Source organism: Bicyclus anynana, chromosome 18, assembly GCF_947172395.1.
Source record: "Bicyclus anynana chromosome 18, ilBicAnyn1.1, whole genome shotgun sequence".
Lineage (NCBI taxonomy): Eukaryota > Metazoa > Arthropoda > Insecta > Lepidoptera > Nymphalidae > Bicyclus > Bicyclus anynana.
Window position 1 is genome coordinate 37,292 of NC_069100.1, and position 23,797 is coordinate 61,088.

A 23,797-nucleotide genomic window follows, 5' to 3' on the forward strand; every position below is an offset into this window, starting at 1 on the left:
TTAACAAACACTCAACATTTAAAGGACGTGGGAATTTAGGAGGAAGAACATCATATAGGGGGTGGAGAAGTTTAGGGCAAGAGAAGAGGATATGGGAAACTGAGCCTTCGTCCAAACCACATTCGCACAGAGAGTGATCTCTTACTCTAATTTTGTTTAAGTGGACAGGTGTACAGGCATGACCAAGTCTTAGACGGGATATTGTGGAGGTAACCCATCTGTCAGCATACCTATGGAGAAAGAACCAAGGTCGCTTGGGTAAGTCTGGTTGGATTGAGGCATAAAATTTACCTTTAAATGTTTTTGAATGGTTCCAAAGTGTTTGCCAAGATTTGTCTAAATGATTTTTTGCTAAGGTACTAAGGTCATGTGAATAATTTTTAAAATGTTCCAATGAGCCAAATTGTACAGCTGCCTTAGTACAAGAGTCCGCAGATTCATTACCAGAAATACCGGAGTGGCTGGGTATCCATGCTAGAAATATAGACAAACCAAATTGATGACACGAGAACAAAGCTTCCCTAATCTGTAGTATAATAGGAAATTTTGACTTACTCCTAAAAGGATTTTCCCTAATGGAATATAAGCAGCTAAGGGAGTCAGTAAAAATAACAGTTTGTTTTATGTTATGGGATCGGGCAAACAGGATTGCCTCTAACAAGGCAACAGCCTCTCCTGTGAACACCGAGGTTTCTGGAGGACATTTAAATTGCAAAACTATTTTATATTTGGGGATCCAGCAGGCTGCCCCAACACAACTTTCAGGGGAGAGTTTTGAAGCTTTTATAATCAGTTTTTATAAGAAGTTTTTATAATCAGTTTCATTGTTGTAATCGTTTTCGTCATGTAAAGAGCTTCCTAAAAATGCCAGTTTGTGAACTTAAATGGCATAAAAAACGGCCAAAAATTTGTAGTTTAGTAAAAGATGGAGTCACGTTTCATTTGAAAGTATTTAAACCTTAATTTTATCAATATTTTAATAAAAACAATTTATAAAAAGAATCGATTATTTTGGCGAAACAGCCAAACGTCGATCAGTAATCGAATATTCTATGTATTTAATCTGTGGATAGTCTAAGCACACTTATTATATACTATACTTATAAATGACTTATTATTTAAATTATTTTTACTGTGGCAATATGTTTGTCAGGCTGTGTAAAAATTACGCGTGTGTATTGCGAGTCAAATTTATAGTTGTGTGTAGTGTATGGACACAGAATATACTTAATGGTGTTAAATGTTTTCGATGAGTGAGTTTACCTCGTCCCCCTCAAAAAACGGCAGACATTTTTGTTGGTGAATTTGGGTGCGAATCAAGTCCATTCTTTTTAGTGGTCTAAGACGGCACTCTCTGGATGTTTGACAGGAAATTGACAATTTGACAAGAAATAGAAAAACATGGCGTTTTAATTTATGTCAATGTAATAGAGATAGAGAAACTTTTCTTAAAATTTATAATAAAGCTGTTGCTCTTTCTCTTCGAAACAAAATTATTATTTTTGAGATTTTTTAATCATTAGCGTTAATAATTTGTTAGAACGCAAGTGTACGCGTCAGTGTCTTCACTCTTCAGTTGCAAAATATAACAGAAGTTGATGAGTTTGTGAGGAGTGTGGTGAAGCGCGGCTATGTCGTACCCGCCGCGTCCGCCGCTCGTGCCCTACGGGCTCGCGCAGGGCGTCGTCACCATGCCCATGGCCACTCACGTAAGTGTTTCATTTCTCAATGCGCAGCTTATAAACTAACCTCTGTGCCGATTCAATGGCGTAGGTTTACGAATAACTATAAAAAACTACCACTAACGAACTTATTAAACTTGTTAAAATCTACTCAAAATCATGATCAGTACTTGTGATGAGTAACCATGGCAGTGGTAATGTCTGCTCATTACACATTGCCCCACGTAGCATTGTAGTGAGGTTCTTCGAGCATTTGCTACGGTGACAGTGCGGTAACCTCCTGTGCCTCAATAGGGGGGAAGGGTACCCTCCCATGCAAGTGTGGAGGATGTGGCTTCTTGAAAGCCAAGAACCTCCCTAATTGAGAGGTGTGCAATCTTAAAGATCATTTTCTTAAGATGAATGTGAGTATGTATCAGGTTTTTTGTACAAGGGCCTTACCCTACTATCCCTTGATAAAGAGACAAGCCTATAGTTATTACTAACTCAGATCATGTGGCCATAAGGAAGAGCAAGGAGTTGCATGGACGATTCTACATTTATATATATATCTTATTGGGCTAGATGTTGATCAAATAATATCTGAATCTTGGTTGCAATTTGGGGAACTGAGGGTTTTCACTGTGCTATAATGAACGAAGCTATAAACAAGAAGCTATTGGAAACATTTGATCACACTAAACATCTGTCAAGCGTGTCATTGTCCTGGAGAGTTCCTCAGATATATTGTGTCTGTGTGTTCTTGCTTATGGCAAATACTTGGACAGACATAATCAAGTAACCACCTCGTACTTCAGTATGGCCTTATTGATTCTGAGATGCCCTAATAAAGGTACAACCAAACATCAATTCTTGTACATAGCAGTGCATTGCTCTACTGAGACAGAATGATTATCACTGACAGGTAATTTGTTGCCACTAGACCAGATATAGTGCTATTGATTAGTCAGTTTGTTGTACAATAATTGTTGATATTACTGCTCCACATGATGATAATCTGGTTAAAGCTGGGAAAGAAAAAGTATCAAAATACTTTTGACCTTGACCTTGCTCACAAGATTACAGTTATTGTGGAATATTGAGTCAATTATTACTGTAACAATAGTCATTTCAGTCAATGGTCTTGTAGCAAAAAGCTTTTAGCAACACTTTAGGAAGCTGTTCGTTGAGTCTTTATAAATAGTCAAACTATAGTCCACAACTTTAGGCTTTTTACACAACAATATCACTTCTCAAAAAGGTTCTTTTAAGGCGACACTTTTCGTTTCGATTCACATACATTGTATTTTTAATAATAATCTTTACGGCTCTGGGTTCTAGCCCTTTTGAGCCTGGATTCACAAACAATAAATTAATTATCTCGGACCAATAATAGAAGGACCTACCTCGCAAGACGTTACCTCTCTGCCAAAGAATCAACGATCTATCTATATAGAGCGGGGCATTTAGAAGTGTTTGTAAAATCGACTGGGATAGTTGAGCGGCTAACGCGTGTAAAAAAACTAACAAACGCGTTAGATTGTTCGATTGTATCGATGTTTCATTGTTGTAATCGTTTTCGTCGTCTAAAAAACTCCCTAAATATTCCGGTTTGTGTAGTAAGTAGTTCAATGGCATGAAAAACGGCCAACAACTTCTAATTCAGTAAAAGATGACGTGACGTTCAATTTGAAAATATTTCTATTTTATTTTTGTTATTCTTTACATGTTAGCCCTTGATTTCAGTCTCACCTGATGGTAAGTGATGATGCAATCTAAGATGGACGGTATGATTTCTACACGACATCATACCGGAATGCTAAATCGCTTAGCGGTACGTTTTGTAGGTAGGGTGGTAACCAGCCAGACCTGGCACAATTAAGAAATTCTCAATCGGCCCAGCCGGGGATCGAACCTAGGTCCTCCGTCTTGTAAATCCACCGCGCGTACCAGTGCGCCACGGAGGTCGTCAAAAACATAATTATAATTTATAATAAATTTGTAATAAAAACAATATCTAAAAGAAAAACGAACGAACAGAACATCGATCCATTAATTTAACGTTCTGTGTACAGATTATATTATTCTTGTTAAATATTTTATTATTTATTCTTGTTAAATATTTTCGATGACTGAGTTTACCTCGTCCCTTTCAAAAAACGACAGACAATTTTGTTGCTGCATTTGGGTGCGATGCATTTCCATTTCTAATTCCTCTATGTTAAATATATAGAGTTTGCACAAAAACAATACAAACGACATAAAAAGAACCCAAGCAGACATGAGTCACAAACCATTATGAAAAATAAAGATATTGAGTTTTATGGGTATTAAATGTGCATTTATAAAATTAAATAATAACTTAAATAATTTTTATAAATGTCGTATTTTCATATCAAAAGAAGATGTTTTCTTTTATTTTAATGTGAATTTTACCTTTCATTTATTGCAGAAATACCCTATACTATGATTAATTTTTTGATTTTGTGTTATTAAGTGAAAGAAGATTTGACATTTCACACACACACACTTCACAGCACAAAACACTACTTTATTTGTTGTCTGTGACTAATACTCCTACCTCACAGTATTCGTTAACTAAATCCAGACTGTTGTGCGTATTTTCTTCCTTTGTAATTTTTATTATTTCGTTTTGTTCTCGTTTCGTTGTTGTTGTTAATTATTGTTTATTTGTTGTTTGTTTTTCGCGCGTATCTTGTATGTATTATTTATTACCTCATATCTTCGAAACCGCTGAACGGATTTACGTAATTCAGATATCCTTAGATTTGTTTTAATAACCCAAGTGTTCTTAGATAGGTGAAATTAAAAAAAAACCAACAAGACGACTGTGAGATGCTATAGAATCGAGGTAATTTTTTTTTAAATATTGCAACAAGGGAATCAAATTCAAGGGCTTTTTGTGAGAATTTCAAAATGGTATATAATGGCCAACAAAAAACTACAATTAGAAAAACGTTATTTATTAATTGTATATACATAATACGCGAGGCGGACGACTATAAGGTTTATGAAGTGTAGTTATAAAATACCTTAAATAGACTAAATTAAATATATTGATTATAAAACTCGACATGTGCGAGTCGTATTCGCCCACCGAGGGTTCCGTAGATTTTTTTGAATATTTACTTATCCTCGGTTGGACGTAGGTATACACTATCGTACTTTGTAACAAACGTAACAAATAAATCCGAAATTCACCATCTATCTAACTAAAAATTATGAAATAAAATAATTAAATAAACGAATAACCCGACTGCATAAATGATACAAAAACTGATTAAACTAAAGTGGGGACCTATTAAAAAATGTAGACGTAAATCATTATATTCAATATAATAGGTCCTGACTGTTTTCTAATTTTTTTCTACACTTCTGGACTGAGCTTGTTTTTTTTCTTTTCAGTTTTTGTATCATATAGGCAGTCGGGTTTTTTATTTGTTTAATTAATTAATTTATTAATTTTATTTAGTTTAGTACGAAAATGAGTGAAGCGGAGCCTGGTACTAGCCGGAGCAGTTATTCCGCATTGCTATCGTTTCCGTCACCAAAAAAGAAACGTACGAAGCTATCACCCTTATCGTCCTCCGAGAAAACCGTTTTGATTAATGTGTTTAAATATGTCGAGGATACCTTATGCTTGCTTATACATAATAAAAAACAAAACTATAAGGGTTCTTTATTGACTACGGAACCCTGAATATAAGTGAAACATTATCTGTTAGATAAATAACAGGATATAGGAATATAGAATAAAAAAAATATTAATTATCAAAGGAAGTTTTATTTCATGACAATATTCGTAAATAATGCTGTAGTAAAATGTTGAGCACTCCTGAGTCAGCTGTTTTTGTTTATTTACATTGTTTAAAATACCTACCCGATCTGACTATAGATGTTTCAAAAGTGCCTGTACTAAACTAAGAATACTTGAAATAAATGAATTTTGAAAAGCTTTTGCTAAACTGCTGGACCAAGGCAGATACAGAAGGCAGTGATTCTTGAGACAGTGCGTATTGTAGAGGTTCCTCAATCTGAAGCCCTGACCATCGATTGCTTTCGCACTAAAATGTCACATAGGGGGAGGATGAATTTTTTTATAAATCTTCAATAGGTTTTGCATTACATTTTGTATTTTATTAACACTGTTAAATATTAAAATATATAATTAATATATTTGTTTACTTACTTGTATAGCACATTTAGAATACAGTAACAAAAACAAAACAAGTAGTAGAATTCAAAAGATGGTCACTTAGAAATTTTGTAGGAATTGTGATAGCCCAGTGGATATAACCTCTGCCACAGATTCTGGAGGGTGAGAGTTCAAATCCAGTCTGGGGCATACACCCCAACATTTAAGTTCTGGGCATTTTAAGAAATTGAATGTCACGTGTCTCAAACGGTGAAGGAGAAACATTGTGAGGAAACCTGCATACTCTGCAGAGATTTTTCTTAATTCTCTGTGTGTGTGAAGTCATTGGGCCATTGGCATAGAAGTGTGGTGGTACTGTTCTTCAAAAAGGGTGATAACACCCTACTGAAGAATTACAGACTCATCTCGTTGCTGAGCAATGTCAACAAGTTATTCTAGAGAGTCATCACAAATCGCCTCGCTCTTAGGTTTGAGGACCTCTGAACAACCCGGATTCCAAAAAGGCATTAGTATTAGACCGCATCCATATTTTGAAGAATATAACCAGCCACTTTACTTACTGTTTATGGACTATGAGATAGCCTTCCATTGTGTGAAAACCTGTCCTGTGCTGAGGTTTTTGCAGAGATGCCAAATTGACTATAAGTACATTGTGTCATATGAAAACGCTATTATGTTAGTCAGTATCAACATCAATTTCAAGTACATCACTCAACTGTGATTTGCCAACAATGTGGTTATAATGGCAGAGACTCTGGATGACCTTAGTACCATGCTCAATGACTTTAACAGAGTGTCTTAACAAGTGGGCCTCAAAATGAACATGTGACATCTCCGCAGCTGAAGCGGCGGCGGTAGCAGCCTGCAGTCAGTGGTTGACGTTCCATGCAAAATGCCCATGTCCAGCAGTGGACGTCCAATATAATAAGGGATTTTGATTTATGAATGTGTACTAGGAGTGCATTCCATACCTTAATAGCAGACACAGCAAATGAACATCTGAAAAATTTACTTCTATGGAAAGGGATGCACAGAGTATTAGCATGGCATGGTGTGGTGTAAGCTCTGATTGCACTCCCAGAAATGAGAACTACTGCTAGATCAGGAGATTTTGGATTGAAGAGTATAGAAGAGAAAGTACTTTCAGATTCTGGCAACACTAAATAGGAAGCCACTTGAGTTTCTGACAAAATTCAAATACATCATCATATTTGTTTAGACCAAATATAAACCAAATTACAAGATTTTGTGGTCTGTTAAGTTTATTACGAATAAGGGCGACCACATAAGAGATGGGAGGATGACCTGCCGAAAGGATGGCGAGGAAAGGCCAGAGATCGAGTAGAGTGGAAAAGTCTGGAGGAGGCCTATGTCGAAGGACAACCTGATTGCTCTACTATATAAATTAAGTAATAGTATTAGGTATGTCATATGTATTCAGCAATCAGAGAATAAAGGCTATTTTTATTTTAATTTATTTATTTTTATTTTTTATTAAGTTTATTATGATGTTCTCTATCAAATTAGGATAGCTGAATCTGCATAACCGAAAACAGCGAGTATGAGAGATTATTTTGTTAACCTTTAGTAGGAATTGGAAATACTCCAAAGTTAGAATGTTTCCTTGTTTTGTAGGTGATGGTGGGCGCGTACGGCGCGGGCGGCGCTGCGGGCGGGCGCTCCGCCCTGCTGCCGGCGCCGCCGCCGGGCAAGGCCGCGCACAGGCAGCGCGCCGCCAACGGGGCCAAGGAGACGGACGGCCCTCCTGTCACGGTCTTCATAGGTGGGGCGCTGAGCTCGACCGTTCACTCGTACGCTGAGTGTGAACGGTGTACCATTTGGATCGCTAATACTTTTCATTACATCACACACATCCATAAATATACATAGTGTAGGAAATATTCAAATTAAACGTGTCATAATAGTGTCGCAAACCTGTTTGCTACATGATAGGGTTTATACACGCCGCAGGCAACATCTCGAGCCGCGCGCCGGACGCCATGATCCGCGCGGTGCTGGGCGCGTGCGGCGCCGTCATCAGCTGGAAGCGCGTCAGCACGTTCGGCTTCTGCGAGTTCGCGGGGCCCGAGGCGGCGCTGCGCTGCGTGCGCCTGCTGCACGAGCGCGCGCTGGCCGACAAGACGCTGCTGGCGCGCACCGACGGCAAGATGCAGGCGCTGGTGGACAGCTACCAGAGCGAGCAGCGGCGCCTGGCCGACGCGGCGCCCGGCACCGACGCCGACCCCGACGCGCGCGCGCGCGCCGCCGACGACGCGGCCGAGCGCCGTCTGCAGCAGCTGTACCGCGACTACCAGGAGGACATCAACAACTACGAGCTGCTGCAGAAGGGTGAGTGAGCGCCTGCAGCGGCTGCACCTGCCGCACCACCAGCAGCACATCGACAACTACGAGCTGCTGCAGAAGGGTGAGTGAGCGCCTGCAGCGGCTGCACCTGCCGCACCACCAGCAGCACATCGACAACTGCGAGCTGCTGCAGAAGGGAGAGTGAGCGCCTGCAGCGGCTGCACCTGCCGCACCACCAGCAGCACATCGACAACTACGAGCTGCTGCAGAAGGGTGAGTGAGCGCCTGCAGCGGCTGCACCTGCCGCACCACCAGCAGCACATCGACAACTACGAGCTGCTGCAGAAGGGTGAGTGAGCGCCTGCAGCGGCTGCACCTGCCGCACCACCAGCAGCACATCGACAACTACGAGCTGCTGCAGAAGGGTGAGTGAGCGCCTGCAGCGGCTGCACCTGCCGCACCACCAGCAGCACATCGACAACTAGGAACTGCTGCAGAAGCAGCAAGCAGGGGTCAGAAAAGTATGGGTCCAAACACTTTAAAATTAAGTTTAGCTGAAATTCCAAAAAAGATCAGAAAAATAAATAAGAAACATCGTTCAGAATACTCTTTTTAAATAATAAAAAAATAAGACATTTTTATGACAGAACCAGTTGTAAATGGAGCGGCTGATACAGTCGTGGATGCCGGTAACCGTGTCCGTTGTGTACAGAGGAGGCGATCTCCAAGACGGCGCGCGTGCTGGAGGAGGCGGACATCTCGGAGGAGAAGCGTGACGTCATCCACCGCGAGATTGGCAAGTTCCGAGAGAGCATGAAGGTAGGCCCCCCGCCCCCGCGCTCCGCCGCCCGCGCCCGCCCGCCGCATTCGTTCGTGGGAGCATAGGTCGCGGACTTCGCCAGCTAGTCGTAGAGGAAGTGCTGGAACATCCACTCGCCAACGAAACTCCTACTTGTAATTAGCACTCAGCGATGCACTGCCATTCGGTGTTCAAATGTATTTTAAACAATTTTCAATGAGAAGAAATACTAGCACACACAAACTGGCAAACACGAGCTGGTCATGCACACGAAGCGGAGACGGAACAAACAAAGTACGTCTATCTCTTTCTATCTTGTACATTCAACGCCCAAGATCAAAGTAGGTCAAGAGCGGGCTCGTAAACATTCGGTCGGCCATTTGATTTTGCAGATATTTATTTTATTTCATTCCGTGTCCTGAAGCGCTCGGAGGGATACATAAATTTCGTTTGTTCTCTGCTACGAGTATTTACTGTTATTGTTTTCGTTAATTTTATAGACCACAATAGTCACCAGTAACACCATAGAAAACATATTTACAAGTACAGAAGATTCACTCCGCAGCGTCATTAAAAGACAAATACGGCGCAATTCGGTCCGAACAAAATTATTAGCGAGCCGTTTTATTTACCTACAGCTCTTATCTTTATTACATCTACTCAAACAACGTTAGGGTTGTCTTCAAATAAAAAATACTTAATACTAGATCTGACGCGCGGCGACGCTCGCGCACCTTGTCGTCACCTGATACGATGTCGTATGCAGCATTCGAGGATCCTGCGTGAAATCTTTCGAGAGTTCGGCCGCACCGAGCAACGCGAGCCGCTTTTTGCTCTTTACAGAGCGACTGCGGTATCCACCGGGAAAACAACTCTTTTACACCTAATTGTTCATGCAAGATTATTTGTATTTGCCGCATGCCAACGTCTACAGTTGCCTGAATTTCGCGGTACGTCACGTGTCGATCCAACTCGGTCAGCTCACGCACAGCATCTACGTTTTCTTGGCTGGCTGCAGTCGTGACCGACCTTGACGGGGAGCGTCACTGAGCTCGACACGTCCGCGTTGAAATTCAGCAGACCAGCGATCAATTGTGGTTTTGGATGGGGCTTCATCACCAAATGCAGAAATCATCCGCTCAACACACTGTTTTTGTGACAATAAATCATCGTTCTTGAATTTTCTCGAGTCAATTCCATTTTTTCAACGACTAAACAAGTTTGACAAAACCTTGTAACAAGATCAAAATAGTAGTAATTGTAAAAAAATAATTGCAAAAAAATAATTGCAAAAAGTCACCGGTGAGCTAAATATTCAATTTTATTTACGTTATTTATTGTTATTATTTCTGTAACCGCCTTCAGCATCACTTCCAATTCACAGAATAATGTTATCCGTTGCAACTGCGCGAGGGAAAACACTAAAATATCGTTTAGTGTGCTTATACATTTAAAGAGTTCCTTCGATTTCTTCAGAATCCTATCATCATCATCATCATTATTATTATTATATTATTATTATTATCAGATTTAGATATGATGTCTGGGGAACAAGTTGAAATGGAAAAATTAGAATTATCCAAATCGGTTCAGGGATGTTCGAGTACTCGTTGAATATTCATAAAATAAAAGACACCCATTTTAATCCCATTTAACTCATATTTTACCAAACCATTTTTCAACAAAAAACTTGAAATTTGTAGTAGGGGTTGATTTCCATTTTTCTTTTACATTTCACATTCCGACCATAGATAATCTATCTATTACCGTGAACTTAACTTGAAAAATGGCAGACTGATGTAAAAAAATTATAGGGGTTAATTTTTTTACATCACTCTGCCATTTTTCAAGTTAAGGTAACCCCATATATTTAACTAATAGTTTAAAGACCATTTTTAAAACATAACTTAAATAATAACATAATTAGCCATTAGCTAATTTTCATTTTTAGACAAATTTCAACCATTTTACCCTTTAAGGGTTAAATTTCAAAAATTCTTGAATCACATTTCTGTTCGTATTTTTGTCATGATAACACTTGATGAAAATTTCGTATTTTTGTGATGACTAATTTTTATAACTGTAACTTTAAAAATTAAGGTTTTTCCATACAATCTTTCAACCCCTATTTCACCCCTTTTATTTTTATTTTAGGGTCAAAAGTAGCCATGTTTTGCTCCAGGGTTCCATATACCATAATACCAAAAATCATCTTGATCGGTTCAGCCGTTTACACCCGTCCAGCCGTCACCTTTAAAAGGTAACACAGACGGACAGACAAGATAGACCGATGCGTTTATAATACTAGTATGGATGTCGAAGACGTTATTAGTGAAATCGAAGTAAAGGTAAAGCGATGACTGACACCACACCATTTACAAATACATTTCTACGTAAATATTACAGCGTCGTCCACTCGGCGGGAGACGACGTGCTCGACAACAGCTGGTCTCTGTCTCAGCGACCGAGATCATCGACATCCACGTTCATGAATAAAACACATCGCGGAATATGTCGCGGAGCGAGGAACGCTGCAATGGTTTCGCCGATTCAGTTTACCTAAACTCGAAATACTTTTATTTCAAAACTTCGTTACGGCTCTCTTTTGGGGGATTTCGTGGTGAGAAAAACGTAAAAACTGCGGGAAAAACAATTTTAGTTTTCTCACATGAAGCACAGACTCGACAGGGGGGGAGGGTGGGGCGGGCGCGGGGCGGGCGCGCGCTAAGGCTCGCTTTGCGGCAGGTGCCGGGGCCGCCGCCGCCGCCGGGAGCTCCGGCACGCATCGCACGCGCTAGCATGGCTAGGGCTTGCGATGCGTGCAGCGACGGACGGTAATGCCCTTTGCGTTCAATTGTATGTATTGTAACAGATTTCTTCTTACATCTACGACATATTTCACACTCACTCCACACATTTTTAGGTAACCAATTTTGCTTTTCACTTTCCGCCCGCTTCGAGGCGAGCGCGCGACCGCCGCGACCGCTCGCCGCCGGCGCGCGCGTGGCGCTCGGACGAAACGTGTGTTTTATGTTGTAATTGTCAAACATTGGGAGCGGTCGCGGCGGTCGGCGCGTCGGCCACTCCACACACTGTCACAATGTACACACGATGTTATCACTCACTGTCATCGGGCACGCGACCGGGCGAGACTCGTGACCGCGCTCACTTCACTCCGCCGCGTCCGCTGGCCCGGCGGCCGACCCGCACGAGTCTCGGCCGGCGCCGCCGTCGGCCGCTCGGCCGCATTCGTGAGTTGCGGCCGAGCGACCGCCCCCCGCCGCGCCGGCGCCGCCCGCCGGCCCGCGCGCCGGTCGCTCGGCGGGCGCCGGTGCGACGGGGGGCGCGGGGGAGCGCCGGGAGCCGCCAGCCGCCGGGAGCCGCCGCCGCCGCCGCCGCCGCCGTCGCCGCCGGAGCCCGCGTAAGTGCCGCATTGTGTTTTGGGTAGAGAGGCGCCGAGTGTCGTACTCCCGCAGGTGCCGCGCCGGACGGCCGACGCGTCCGACGGCTCGCGTCGCGCGCCCGTCGCGTTCCGTCGGCTGCTTCTGCATCCGAAAAATTGAGACGAGCGGTCTCCGTATACCATTATTATTTTTCCCTTCGTTTAATTAGTCAATGAGCTTCGATTTCGCATTGAAAATCGTCAATATTAATTTCGAGCAACTCGTGCCGCGATCTCGGCCGTCAACGCGAGAGGAACGCGGCGGGCGAGCGCCGTCGGCCGGAGCTGCGTCCGCGCCTCGTGTCAGTCGTCCGGGCGAATGCTGTTCTAGCTTTCTATCATTAGTGTGTTGACGACGTTCGAAAGTAACCACAACTACTGCCGCTTTAGACATTTCAAGTTTTGGAGAAAGAACTTCTAGTTTTCAGAGTTTTGTAGCCCGGCGCGGTGCGGGGTGGGCCGACCCCGCCCGCGCCCGGTCGGGGGGTCCGCACTGAAGGGCGCGCGCTTGTGCAGGAGGAGGCCGACGTGGTGGTGCGCCGCAAGCGGGACGACAAGCCCGAGCGAGACAAGGAGCGCGACAAGGACAAGGAGCGAGACAAGGACAAGGAGCGCGACAAGGAGAAGGAGCGGGACAAGGACAAGGAGCGAGAGAAGGACAAGGAGCGGGACAAGGATCGCGAGCGCGAGCGTGACAAGGAGCGGCGGAGGAGGAGCGTGTCCAGGCGAGTGCTCATCCTCGGCTACAGAAATGTCCCACTTGGGCGAGGTGAAAGTTCTCGGTCTGGCAGTTATATGTTTGTACATGACTTTAGTCCAGCGTTACTTCAACTTTTAATTTCTAAACTCTTTCCCAGAAGGAAGTGCCTTCTCATTATCTTCATTCGGAGTGAATCATTTCATAGAAGAATAAATTCTTCAAGTTTGGAAAATGACAGATGTCTGATGATGTCAAATCCCAAATTAGGAGAACATAGGCCCAGCAAACCTCAGATCCTGAAGATTTCCCATCGTCAACATACACATTTTCAACTCAGGCTTCTTTGCGTAAACTTTGGCAGTCTAGTCCGGTCTAGGTAGGTCATATCTGACTAACTAATTCATTACTCTTTTACACGATAATAATTGATATGAGTTTTCGATGATGCGGTCGTCTTGGCTTTGACGCTGCACTACCGGCTGCCACTCACCGCTTGGACTGCTGTTACATTCCTTGAACCATGTCTCATCTATAGTCACTAATTGACACAAAAAATAAGTGGAATTCACTTCGTCAAAAATTGAAAATTGTTATCGCATTAGATTTTCAGCAAATGCGGCATAGAGAATTGCGCAGATTACCTCCAATATCCTCACACTCTCAGCTATCTCGATGTCTCCCGGTTCGGTTGCTGTGGATGCACACCTCTTGAAAGATTACCGACATTGGTAATCAAATTCAGCTGCACACTTTTTACGGTCGAAAAGGAAGGAGCAGAGTCCCTGTAAACTGGTATCTCCATCGGATACATTGTCGTGAGGGTCGATTCATCCATAACGAAGAACGAGATTACCGCACATAGTTCAAGTTCATCCATTTTCACAAATACCACGCTGGACGTCTACTGCAATTACACACAAACCACTCGATACAATAGTTTGTCATTTTTCATACCGACAAGGCGATTCGAGGCAAACTTCACCCCGTCCTCGTACTATATTTTGCTTATTGTTTTCATTTTTAGAAATAATCAAATTTTAATTGAAATAAAATGTAATCGAACTCTTCACAGGAGCAAGGATCGTCGCGAGGAGCGCGAGAAGGAGCGCGAACGGGAGCGCGAGGAGCGGGACCGGGAGCGGGAGCGCGAGCGCGAGCGGGAGCGGGAGCGGGAGAGGGAGCGGGAACGCGAGCGGTGAGATATTGTACATATTTTTCAAATTATAGCGGAACTGATTTGACGGATTTTTTGACCGTTTTTTGTGGCTGATTGCAGGGAAATTCGCGAGAGGGAGAGAGAACGCGAGGTGCGCGAGAGAGAGCGGGAGAGGGAGCGGGAGCGGGAGCGGGACCGCGAGCGGTGAGTGTAGCGGGCTGGCCATGGGGTTGCCGTAAGCAGCTCGCTGGGAACTTGTACGTGGGAGTGCCCCGGCCCACGTGTCTTGTCACTCACTGCAGTGTGGTGGGGATCAATGAGTTTGGAGGTTTGAGTGATCAAAAGTGTAAAAGGTTATACAGCGTTTTGCTTTCATCGGTGGGAAAGGCGTCTAGATATGTTCAAAGCTGCAAAAATAAACAAATTACATACGAAAGAAATTAAGAGTTCTCATGCCCTCATTCTACGTGTTTCCGGAATGAAATGTATGACATTATGCTGATTGCGCGGAAGGTTCTTACCTACAACTGGAGCCATCACATACAGAGGGGTTACTATTACAGCTATAAACTCTCCTATTTTAAGTGACTCCAAAAAACGTCGGTGTACACGTCGTGACAATAGAAAGCATGCGTAGGATTTAAAACTTTTTGAACCGGTTCACACGGACTTCGCCATTTTGTAATTTGTTATTCCTGCACGGATTTTGTACAAATTTAAAATTTATATTAAAATGAAATTTTAAATTTAAATATTTGAATTTGGTATTGGAACCATTTCATAATTTTTGCCTCGTTACACATCGCTGATGTGCTGCAGTGACATGGTACCATGGAACTGGTCTGATGACGATGAGTTGGGAGATGGCATTGGTGGCAAATCTTTGTTTTATTACTTGTCTCTGTAGTCTCAATCATAAGCTCTTTCTTGATAGTAGTAGTAGAGGTAGTTTGGATGTTTTCTTTTAACATTCTGTTAAAATGTATTAAAATTTATTAAAGTGAATAAATGTAACTAAATAAAAAGAAATAAATAAAATTAAAACCTAAGTTTTTGAGTTAAATCAAGATGGCGCCCATAGAGCAACTATGACATGACAATTGACAGCAAACGTCAAATCGACTACTGCATTGAAAATGTCATCGATCCGCCATTATTACCCTTATTAGTGTTGCATTTCTTGGGAAATAATGAATATTATTTCGAAAGAATTACAGTAGATTCGTAGATTTGTATAATCAAAAATAGTTAAAAAAAAACATTTTCTTTTATTTCCGCTAGGGTACAATGACTGGATTTGGGCTCCATACAATTTTGGACCATCTCTTTCATTCAAATTCAAAATTACAATATCAAATCAAAAGCGAAATTCGAAATTCAAAAATCATTTAATATCAATCAATCATAATACATTTCGTATTTTTTCCATGTTTTATGTCGTCGTCATCAACCTATATTCGGCTCACTGCTGAGCTCGAGTCTCCTCTCAGAATGAGAGGGGTTAGGCCAATAGTCCACCACGCTGGCCCAATGCGGATTGGCAGACTTCACACACGCAGAGAATTAAGATAATTCTCTGGTATGCAGGTTTCCTCACGATGTTTTTCTTCACCGATCGAGACACGTGATACTTAATTTCTTAAAATGCACACAACTGAAAAGTTGGAGGTGCATGCCCCGGACCGGATTCGAACCCACACCCTCCGGAATCGGAGGCAGAGGTCATATCCACTGGGCTATCACGGCTCTACGGCATGTTTTATGTACAAATTTGTATAACTATAAATCATTCATGTTGAACAATACCGTCACTACAATATATGTAAAGCAGAACCACTGACCCTAACGTGTGCGTCTGTCGGCAGCGAGCGCGAGCGCGACCGGGACCGCGAGCGCGAGCGGGAGCGCGAGCGCTCGCGCGGCCGCGGCGAGGCGGACGCCAAGCGCGACAAGGAGCTGGAGGAGGAGGCGCGCGACAAGAAGCGCCTGGAGAAGAAGGCGCGCGAGAAGGAGGCGGCCTACCAGGAGCGCCTGCGCACGTGGGAGAGCCGCGAGCGCCGCAAGGGCAAGGACTACGAGCGCGAGCGCGAGCGCGAGCGCTGCCGCGAGGAGGAGCGCGAGCGCGAGGCCAAGCGCCTCAAGCAGTTCCTGGAGGACTACGACGACGAGCGCGACGACCACAAGTACTACCGCGGCAAGGAGCTGCAGCGCCGCCTCGGCGCGCGCGTGCGCGAGGCCGAGGCCGACGCGCGCGAGCGGGCGCGCGAGCAGGACGAGCTGGAGCAGCTGCGTCGCGCCGTGTTCGGCGAGCGCGCGCCCGACGACCCCGCCGCGCGCGCCGAGTTCGAGCGCGCGCGCCGCCAGCGCGACGAGCAGTACCGGCCGCGCCCGCTGCTGGACGTGACGCTGGCCGGCGAGCTGCAGCGCGAGCGCGAGCAGGCGCGCGCGCGGCGCCGCGAGCAGGCGCGGGCCGAGGCGCGCGCGCGGCTGGAGCGCGAGCGCGAGCGCTATTTGCGCGCGCAGGCGTCGCGCGAGCTGCCCACCGAGGCCGAGCCCATCGAGTCGGACTCCAGCGGCGCCTCGCCCGCGCCCGCGCCCGCCGCCTCGCCCGCCGCCTCACCCGCCCGCTCGCCCGCGCGCTCGCCCGCCGGCTCGCTCACGCCGCCCGCGCCCGAGCCGCGCCGCAAGCACCGCAAGCGCCGCCACCGCGCGCCCGAGTCGCCGGCGCCGGGCACGCCGCCGCGCCCGCCGTCCGAGGAGCGCCCGCCCGCCAGCGCCGGCAGCTCGCCCATCAGCATCAGCTTCCGCGCGCACGCGCCGCCGCCGCCCGCGCCCGACGCCAGAGGTGACACGCACGCACGCACACGCACACACGCACACACGCACGCACGCACACGCACACACGCACGCACGCACGCACACACACACACGCAACCACACACACACACACACACACACACGCACACACAGGCACGCACGGCACACACACATTATTGACAACAACGGCAAACGTACGTCTATGGAATAAATAAATATTGTAAAGATTGTGTAATGGATTTAACGGAACATGATGTACCTGGAGCGAAATTAAAATTTCCAAAAGTGCAAGATCATCTTGTGTAACGTTACTGGCATACGCCATTGTACAGTAGCATACGCCATTGTACAGTAGCATACGCCATTGTACAGTAGCATACGCCATTGTACAGTAGCATACGCCATTGTACAGTAGCATACGCCATTGTACAGTAGCATACGCCATTGTACAGTAGCATACGCCATTGTACAGTAGCATACGCCATTGTACAGTAGCATACGCCAGGGTGTTTCTCCTGCGTAGTTTCCGTTCCCGTGGGAATACAGGGTAAGATAAGAATAACAAAAACAGATATAGCTTACGTTCTTCACTAATAACGTACTTGTAGGGTTTTAATGGTGAAAGAATTTTTCAAATCTTTTTGTCTGTTCTACTTAATAGAAACAATCAAATATTTTCTCTTTAAAATATTAGTATATATTATTTTTAATTTTTGACAAAAGTACTCTGAAAACATAAATATTTATAATAAAATAATATAAAATTAGCTTACTATTGTCGTTTATGCTAAAATCTACAGTTGTCTTTTTTATTGTAAGCAAAATTGCAAACGCCTAAATGTAATAAAATTCCTTGAATTGAGAGCAAAATTGTTGTAATTAAATTATCACCATGGTCAAATAGTAAAATTATCAAATTCCTTAATGACATAATACCACAAAAACCAAATCCTGTAAAATTGTATTCTTGTCGGTTACCGCAGTGAACGCTTACGGGCGGTTTGTGTACAAGTGTCATTGACAACGGCAAACGTGTCCGGACGTATGAAATTATAATTGAATTTACTTACGATGATGTACCTAAATGAATTCAAGAAACTGCAGAATAAATGGCTTTGATAGTGATTTCAATAGAAAATTCAACACATTTGTAAACCCCCCCTCCCTCCCTCCAAGCGGACTTTTTTTATATCTTTACAGGAAAATGGCTCATTGTATAATGTCAACATTGGTACAATTCAGCGACTTTAACATGCAACCATAACTAGGCATCATGTTTCTGCTGTGACGTCGCCTCGAGCGGAGACACCCGCGCATTGGTTTTGTGTCGTGTCGTTTTGTGATGAGACAGCGTCGCCCGTTGTCTGCACCTACAGTTTATCTTCAAGGCAAGACTGAATCGGCACTTTCTATACAAACTACAAGTTATTTATTCTATATCCTTGATCACTTGTGTGCACTCTCCTACTTCTGGGGCTGGGACCTCACTGCACGACGCACTCCCCCGTCCCCCGCGGACGTGTCGCTGGCACCGACGTGACGTCACACTGTGTGCTGTGTGTGTGCGTGTGTGAAGCTCTCTGACGCGCGTGTGCTTGCAGCGGAGCGGCGCGTGCACGCAGCCTTCGCCGACGACGACGACGAGCCGCACGCGCACCCGCACCATGCGCCGCACGCGCACCCGCACCATGCGCACCACGCGCACCACGCGCACCATGCGCACCACCGCGGTAACTACAACTCTTATTACTTTATTCTGATATAATATAATTACTTTTTTAAACTAGAAGTCGACTGTTTTTTATACAATTGAACTTCATTTTTATTAGGGAGCTGTTTACACGACTAAAACGATTACAACTAATATACATCGGTTTTATAAAGACCGTTTTTATAAACGTGTTAGATAGTTAATCTTTTATATTTCGAATGCAAAGGAAACGATTTATTTATTTCGAATGCAAACGAAACGATTTATTTATTTCGAATGCGAACGAAACGATTTATTTATTTCGAATGCGAACGAAACGATTTATTTATTTCAAATGCAAACGAAACGATTTATTTATTTCAAATGCAAACGAAACGATTTATTTATTTCGAATGCAAAGGAAACGATTTATTTATTTCGAATGCGAACGAAACGATTTATTTATTTCAAATGCAAACGAAACGATTTATTTATTTCGAATGCGAACGAAACGATTTATTTATTTCAAATGCAAACGAAACGATTTATTTATTTCGAATGCAAACGAAACGATTTATTTATTTCGAATGCAAACGAAACAATATATTTATTTCGAATGCGAATGAAACGATTTATTTATTTCGAATGCAAACGAAACGATTTATTTATTTTGAATGAAACGAACGTTAACGTTCCAGGTAAAGACAAAAAGGACAAAGACAAGAGTAAAAAGGCCGACAGCAGCGAGCGCTCCGACAAGCTGGACAAGAGCGACAAGCCGGAGAAGGGGGAGAAGGCGGAGAAGGCAGAGAAGGGGGAGAAGGCGGAGAAGGCGGAGAAGGGCGACAAGTGCGCGGAGGAGAAGCGGAAACACATCAAGAGTCTGATCGACAAGATCCCCACGCAGAAGGAGCAGCTGTTCCAGTACCAGCTCGACACCGAGCAGGTAACGCTTTGTTTGACTCACACTTGGTCATTCAACATGATATTTATGAAATCGTAAAAGGTTCTATCAAAATAGTTTATATTATGTTATTGTTATTATAAAAAAAAACAATGTACTATTGAAATTTATGGTGCTCGCGAATTTGAACAGTGAATACTGGGAGCAGTTTTTAATGACAAAAGTTCAAAAATCTTTTCTTTCCTTGTCCTGGATAATCCAGTTAGACCTCTCTACAGTCTGCAGGTCGAAACTTTCGTCTAAATTAGGTCAAACTTCAACGACTTACGAAACAGAATTCAAGAGGATGTTCAAACTTTTTCACAAATTTAAATTTCTTTTTCTTTAGCGTGTGAATTAGCTTGAGGTCAATTTTAATATTGCTAAGGGGTTTCTTGTATTGGACTATCATCTGTCGGGGGCTTGCAGACGGTGAAACTAGCGCGGTGTACAGTGCGACATAAAACAGTAGAAATTAATAAAAATGGAACTAATAAACTTGCTGTGTGGCGACACTACATTCACTGTCATTATCACGAAGATCTGTCACAGTGCATCCAATTATTATTTATAGTTTTTATGTACGAATTACAATAAATATAATTAATTTAGTTCAGATTTACTTGAGTTTATATAAATTTAATAAATAAATGTAAATCATGAAATCACCTGTCTTAGTACCCATAACACACGATGCTTACTTCGGAGCGAGAAAGTATTTTCCAACTATATTTATATTAAAAAATTATATTATTTTAAACAGATCATCTTATTTAAAATAAGAACATAATATTACCTACATATAGAAAAAAAAACAATTATTATCAAGTATGAAGGTAGTTGCAGTCCCAAGCGAGTGACAGTTCCACTCTGCTACTGCTCTGTGTCAGCGAGTGACGTCACCGACACGTGTCGACAGATCGACAGCGCGCTGATGGAGAAGAAGATCCGGCCGTGGATCAACAAGAAGATCATCGAGTACATCGGCGAGCCGGAGCCCACGCTCGTGGACTTCATCTGCAGCAAGGTGCTGGCGGGCTCGGCGCCGCAGGGCATCCTGGACGACGTGCAGATGGTGCTGGACGAGGAGGCCGAGGTGTTCGTGGTCAAGATGTGGCGCCTGCTCATCTACGAGCTGGAGGCCAAGCGCGCCGGCCTGCACAAGTAGTGACGTCACACCGTACCACACACGTCACACATGTCCTATACGTACAGCTGTACAACGACTTCTCTTGTTATATTTCAATTATTTTTATATCAAATACGATGAACTTAGTTACACCACCCTCCCGTCTGTCATGTGTACTTCTGACGTCAATATTCACACACTGAAAGCGTACGCTAATCCATGTATTGTATATATGTTATTTCTGTTCCAAACTGTATTGTAACCGTATGTTGGACCTAGTGGAATCACAAATAGTACTGTCGGCGTCAAAGAGACTCCGGTGTCACGTCACGTCGCGTCACGTCGCGTCACGTCACGTCACGTCACGTCGGCCGGTGTACAGCTGTGGCAGCGCTACTGTCACGTATTCCTAGTGGATGTTGCACATATTTCTGTGCGTGTGTGTCGCACACACACGCTTCGATAACTCAGACTAATTACATGAGGACCTGCCGCTAGACGTTATTTATCTGCCAAAGTATATGGTCAACGATCTAATGCGATTATAAAAACTCTATGAAATCGTATTCGTCGGTTAAAGAGCTCTAGGTTAGGTTGGTGTAAAAGACGGTCAACAACTTCTAGTTTAGTATTTACATAGTACATTCATAAACTGACAGACAATTTTATTTGTGAATTTGAGTGCGATATTGGTCCTTATTTAATTAGTCTGAGATTGCTAATGATTATGATATGATATATATAAGTGCGCACACACGACGACGGCTCGCGCACGCGGCGGACACCTCGCACGGTGAGAAGATCGTTGCTGACACTCCCATGATATGCGGGCGACGGGGGGCAAGACTGCGCGGGTGTGATATCGTGCGTGCGGGGAAGCGACGTGCATCATTAATGACTGCTAGCTGTGACCTGTATACAATAACAGTAGTTTTTGCTGACTTTTTATTTATATTTTAATCTCAGTAAGTAATTTTTAATAACCTTAATATTTATTTTCAACAATTGTTGTGTTAAATGTAAAAAAGCATTTGTAGATCAGCTGAAAATTTTAAAAGATTTATAACATTTTTCAACAATTTTACGATTGTATGTCTGTGCGGCGCCGACGTTGTGTGCGCGTAACATTTGATACAATGTTCCCCGCATACTGACACGTGTCACTTGTTGTTGCGAGAGGAAGCGATCCTGCCCCTGCAGCCAAGTGGCTCGTCGATTCTCTTTCTACGATCGCAAACGCTTCGAAAATTAGAAAAATGTAATGACATTTGCTGTGGACAGGTCACGTGACCAACATCTGTCACTCCCATACAGAGAATGTATGGCAGTGACAGATCGCTTGCGATCGTAGACAGAATCCACGAGCCACGTGGCTGCGGGGGCAGGGGAGGAGGCGTTTCCGTATTCCGCCATTACATTGCGTTACATTACGTTACATTTTTCAAGATAACGAGTGAATGAGTGCGAGACAGAGAGAGTGAACGAGAGCGAGCGCAAAACTGTAGCGAATAATAAATGAATAATTCCAAAATTTATTTAAGTATTATTTATTTACCCTGTGGCGTACTAGGGTAGTTGACTCATATCAAATTTGATATAAACAATATTAATTTCGTACAGTATATAATAATATTGATATTATTTAAATAAATTAAGGATTTCTTATAAACTGAATTTTTAAAGCATGTACTTTTTACATACGTCAAAAACGCTGTCGTCCATGTTGTGACGTCACTCTGTCACTAGAGGAATAACGTCTAAGGCATGTCCAATTTTTGCTTCTCTCAATTTTGTTATAAACAGTGTGTGTATGTGTAAACGTGACGTCATGACATGGCCGATAACACATGTCGCATGACGCATCAGTTCAGTACAAATATAGCGCAGTCTTGGTCACGACGGACACAGAGCCATGGGTAGACAACAGTCAGGCGCGCACAACTACTGGACGGAGCGCTGTAGTGAGGTAGTGAGGTAGTGAGGTAGGTGTGCAGCAGGGCGTAGCAGCCGCCGCATCAGCCGTAACAAAGATACGGGGCTCCTGGACTACAGCGAAAAATAATTAGTATAAAATGTAGAAAATCTACAATGTCTTTTGCCCTGGTAAAGACTGCGCCGGTGATTTGTGAACATCCTAAATAGGTTAGGTCACTGACAATTTTATTTTAAGCGAGCATTTTTGCTTCTTTTGTGAGAAATCTTAGCCTTCATTTGGGCCCCCAACTGATTTTGATACAGGGCCCCTCACAGACACGCTACGCCACTGTGCTGAGTGCCACCTGCGCCTACCGCGCAGTGGATTCGTTTTATGTCTGCTGAAAGTGGTTTTTTTTTTCTATTCTTTACAAGTTAGCCCTTGACTACAATCTCACCTGATGGTAAGTGATGATGCAATCTAAGATGGAAGCGGGCTAACTTGTTAGGAGGAGGATGATAATCCACACCCCTTTCGGTATCTACACGGCATCGTACCGGAACGCTAAATCGCTTGGCGGTACGTCTTTGCCGGTAGGGTGGTAACTAGCCACGGCGGAAGCCTCCCACCAGCCAGACCTAGACCAATTAAGAAAATCTCAATCGGCCCAGCCGGGGGTCGAACCCAGGACCTCCGTCTTGTAAATCCACCGCGCATACCACTGCGCCACGGAGGCCGTCAACAAAGTGTTGGTAAGAATGGATTCAATTATGGACGTCGGGAGCTTTGGGGAAAAATGAAATACCGATATGTAGTAGTAGTATGTACCAGGTAGGTTACTATATTAATACAGATATATATCAGGTATACTTTATTGTACAGTTTACAACAAAGTTTACTGAATACACTAACATCGCGTCGCTACAGAGTACCGCTTGCAGTAACAAATAGCGACTATAGCTTAGAAAGTTCGTTCATGACACTCATGATATGCGGGCGACGGAATCAAAGGTCTGCGCAAGTGTGCGTGCGCGCTGGGCATCGCTATCCCCCACTCGGCCGTA

The 23,797-nt window shown here is 43.7% G+C and overlaps 1 protein-coding gene across 2 annotated transcripts; it reads left to right on the forward strand.

Moving 5' to 3' along the window:
* Window positions 1–1,354: 1,354 nt before the first annotated feature.
* Window positions 1,355–22,353, forward strand: LOC112055665 (RNA-binding protein 25). 2 transcript variants are annotated; one of them, XM_052887109.1, is made up of 11 exons: window positions 1,355–1,709; window positions 7,474–7,621; window positions 7,810–8,187; window positions 8,855–8,961; window positions 12,900–13,108; window positions 14,156–14,278; window positions 14,360–14,443; window positions 16,105–17,084; window positions 18,658–18,786; window positions 19,445–19,692; window positions 20,609–22,353. In XM_052887109.1, the coding sequence occupies exons 1-11, from the start codon at window positions 1,632–1,634 to the stop codon at window positions 20,855–20,857; spliced, it is 2,733 nt and encodes a 910-aa protein (XP_052743069.1). In that variant the 5' UTR covers window positions 1,355–1,631; the 3' UTR covers window positions 20,858–22,353. The 2 variants fall into 2 exon arrangements, with proteins under 2 accessions (XP_052743069.1, XP_052743070.1); XM_052887110.1 differs by lacking the exons at window positions 1,355–1,709; window positions 7,474–7,621; window positions 7,810–8,187; window positions 8,855–8,961 and adding an exon at window positions 11,780–12,362.
* The last annotated feature ends 1,444 nt before the right edge of the window (window positions 22,354–23,797 follow it).

Bases quoted from the DNA above. Each gene is read 5' to 3' on its own strand.
- LOC112055665 (XM_052887109.1), top strand. From the start codon at position 1,632: ATGTCGTACCCGCCGCGTCCGCCGCTCGTGCCCTACGGGCTCGCGCAG. The intron at 17,085-18,657 runs GTGACACGCACG...GTGTGCTTGCAG, and splicing joins GCCCGCGCCCGACGCCAGAG to CGGAGCGGCGCGTGCACGCA. The intron at 19,693-20,608 runs GTAACGCTTTGT...ACGTGTCGACAG, and splicing joins ACCAGCTCGACACCGAGCAG to ATCGACAGCGCGCTGATGGA.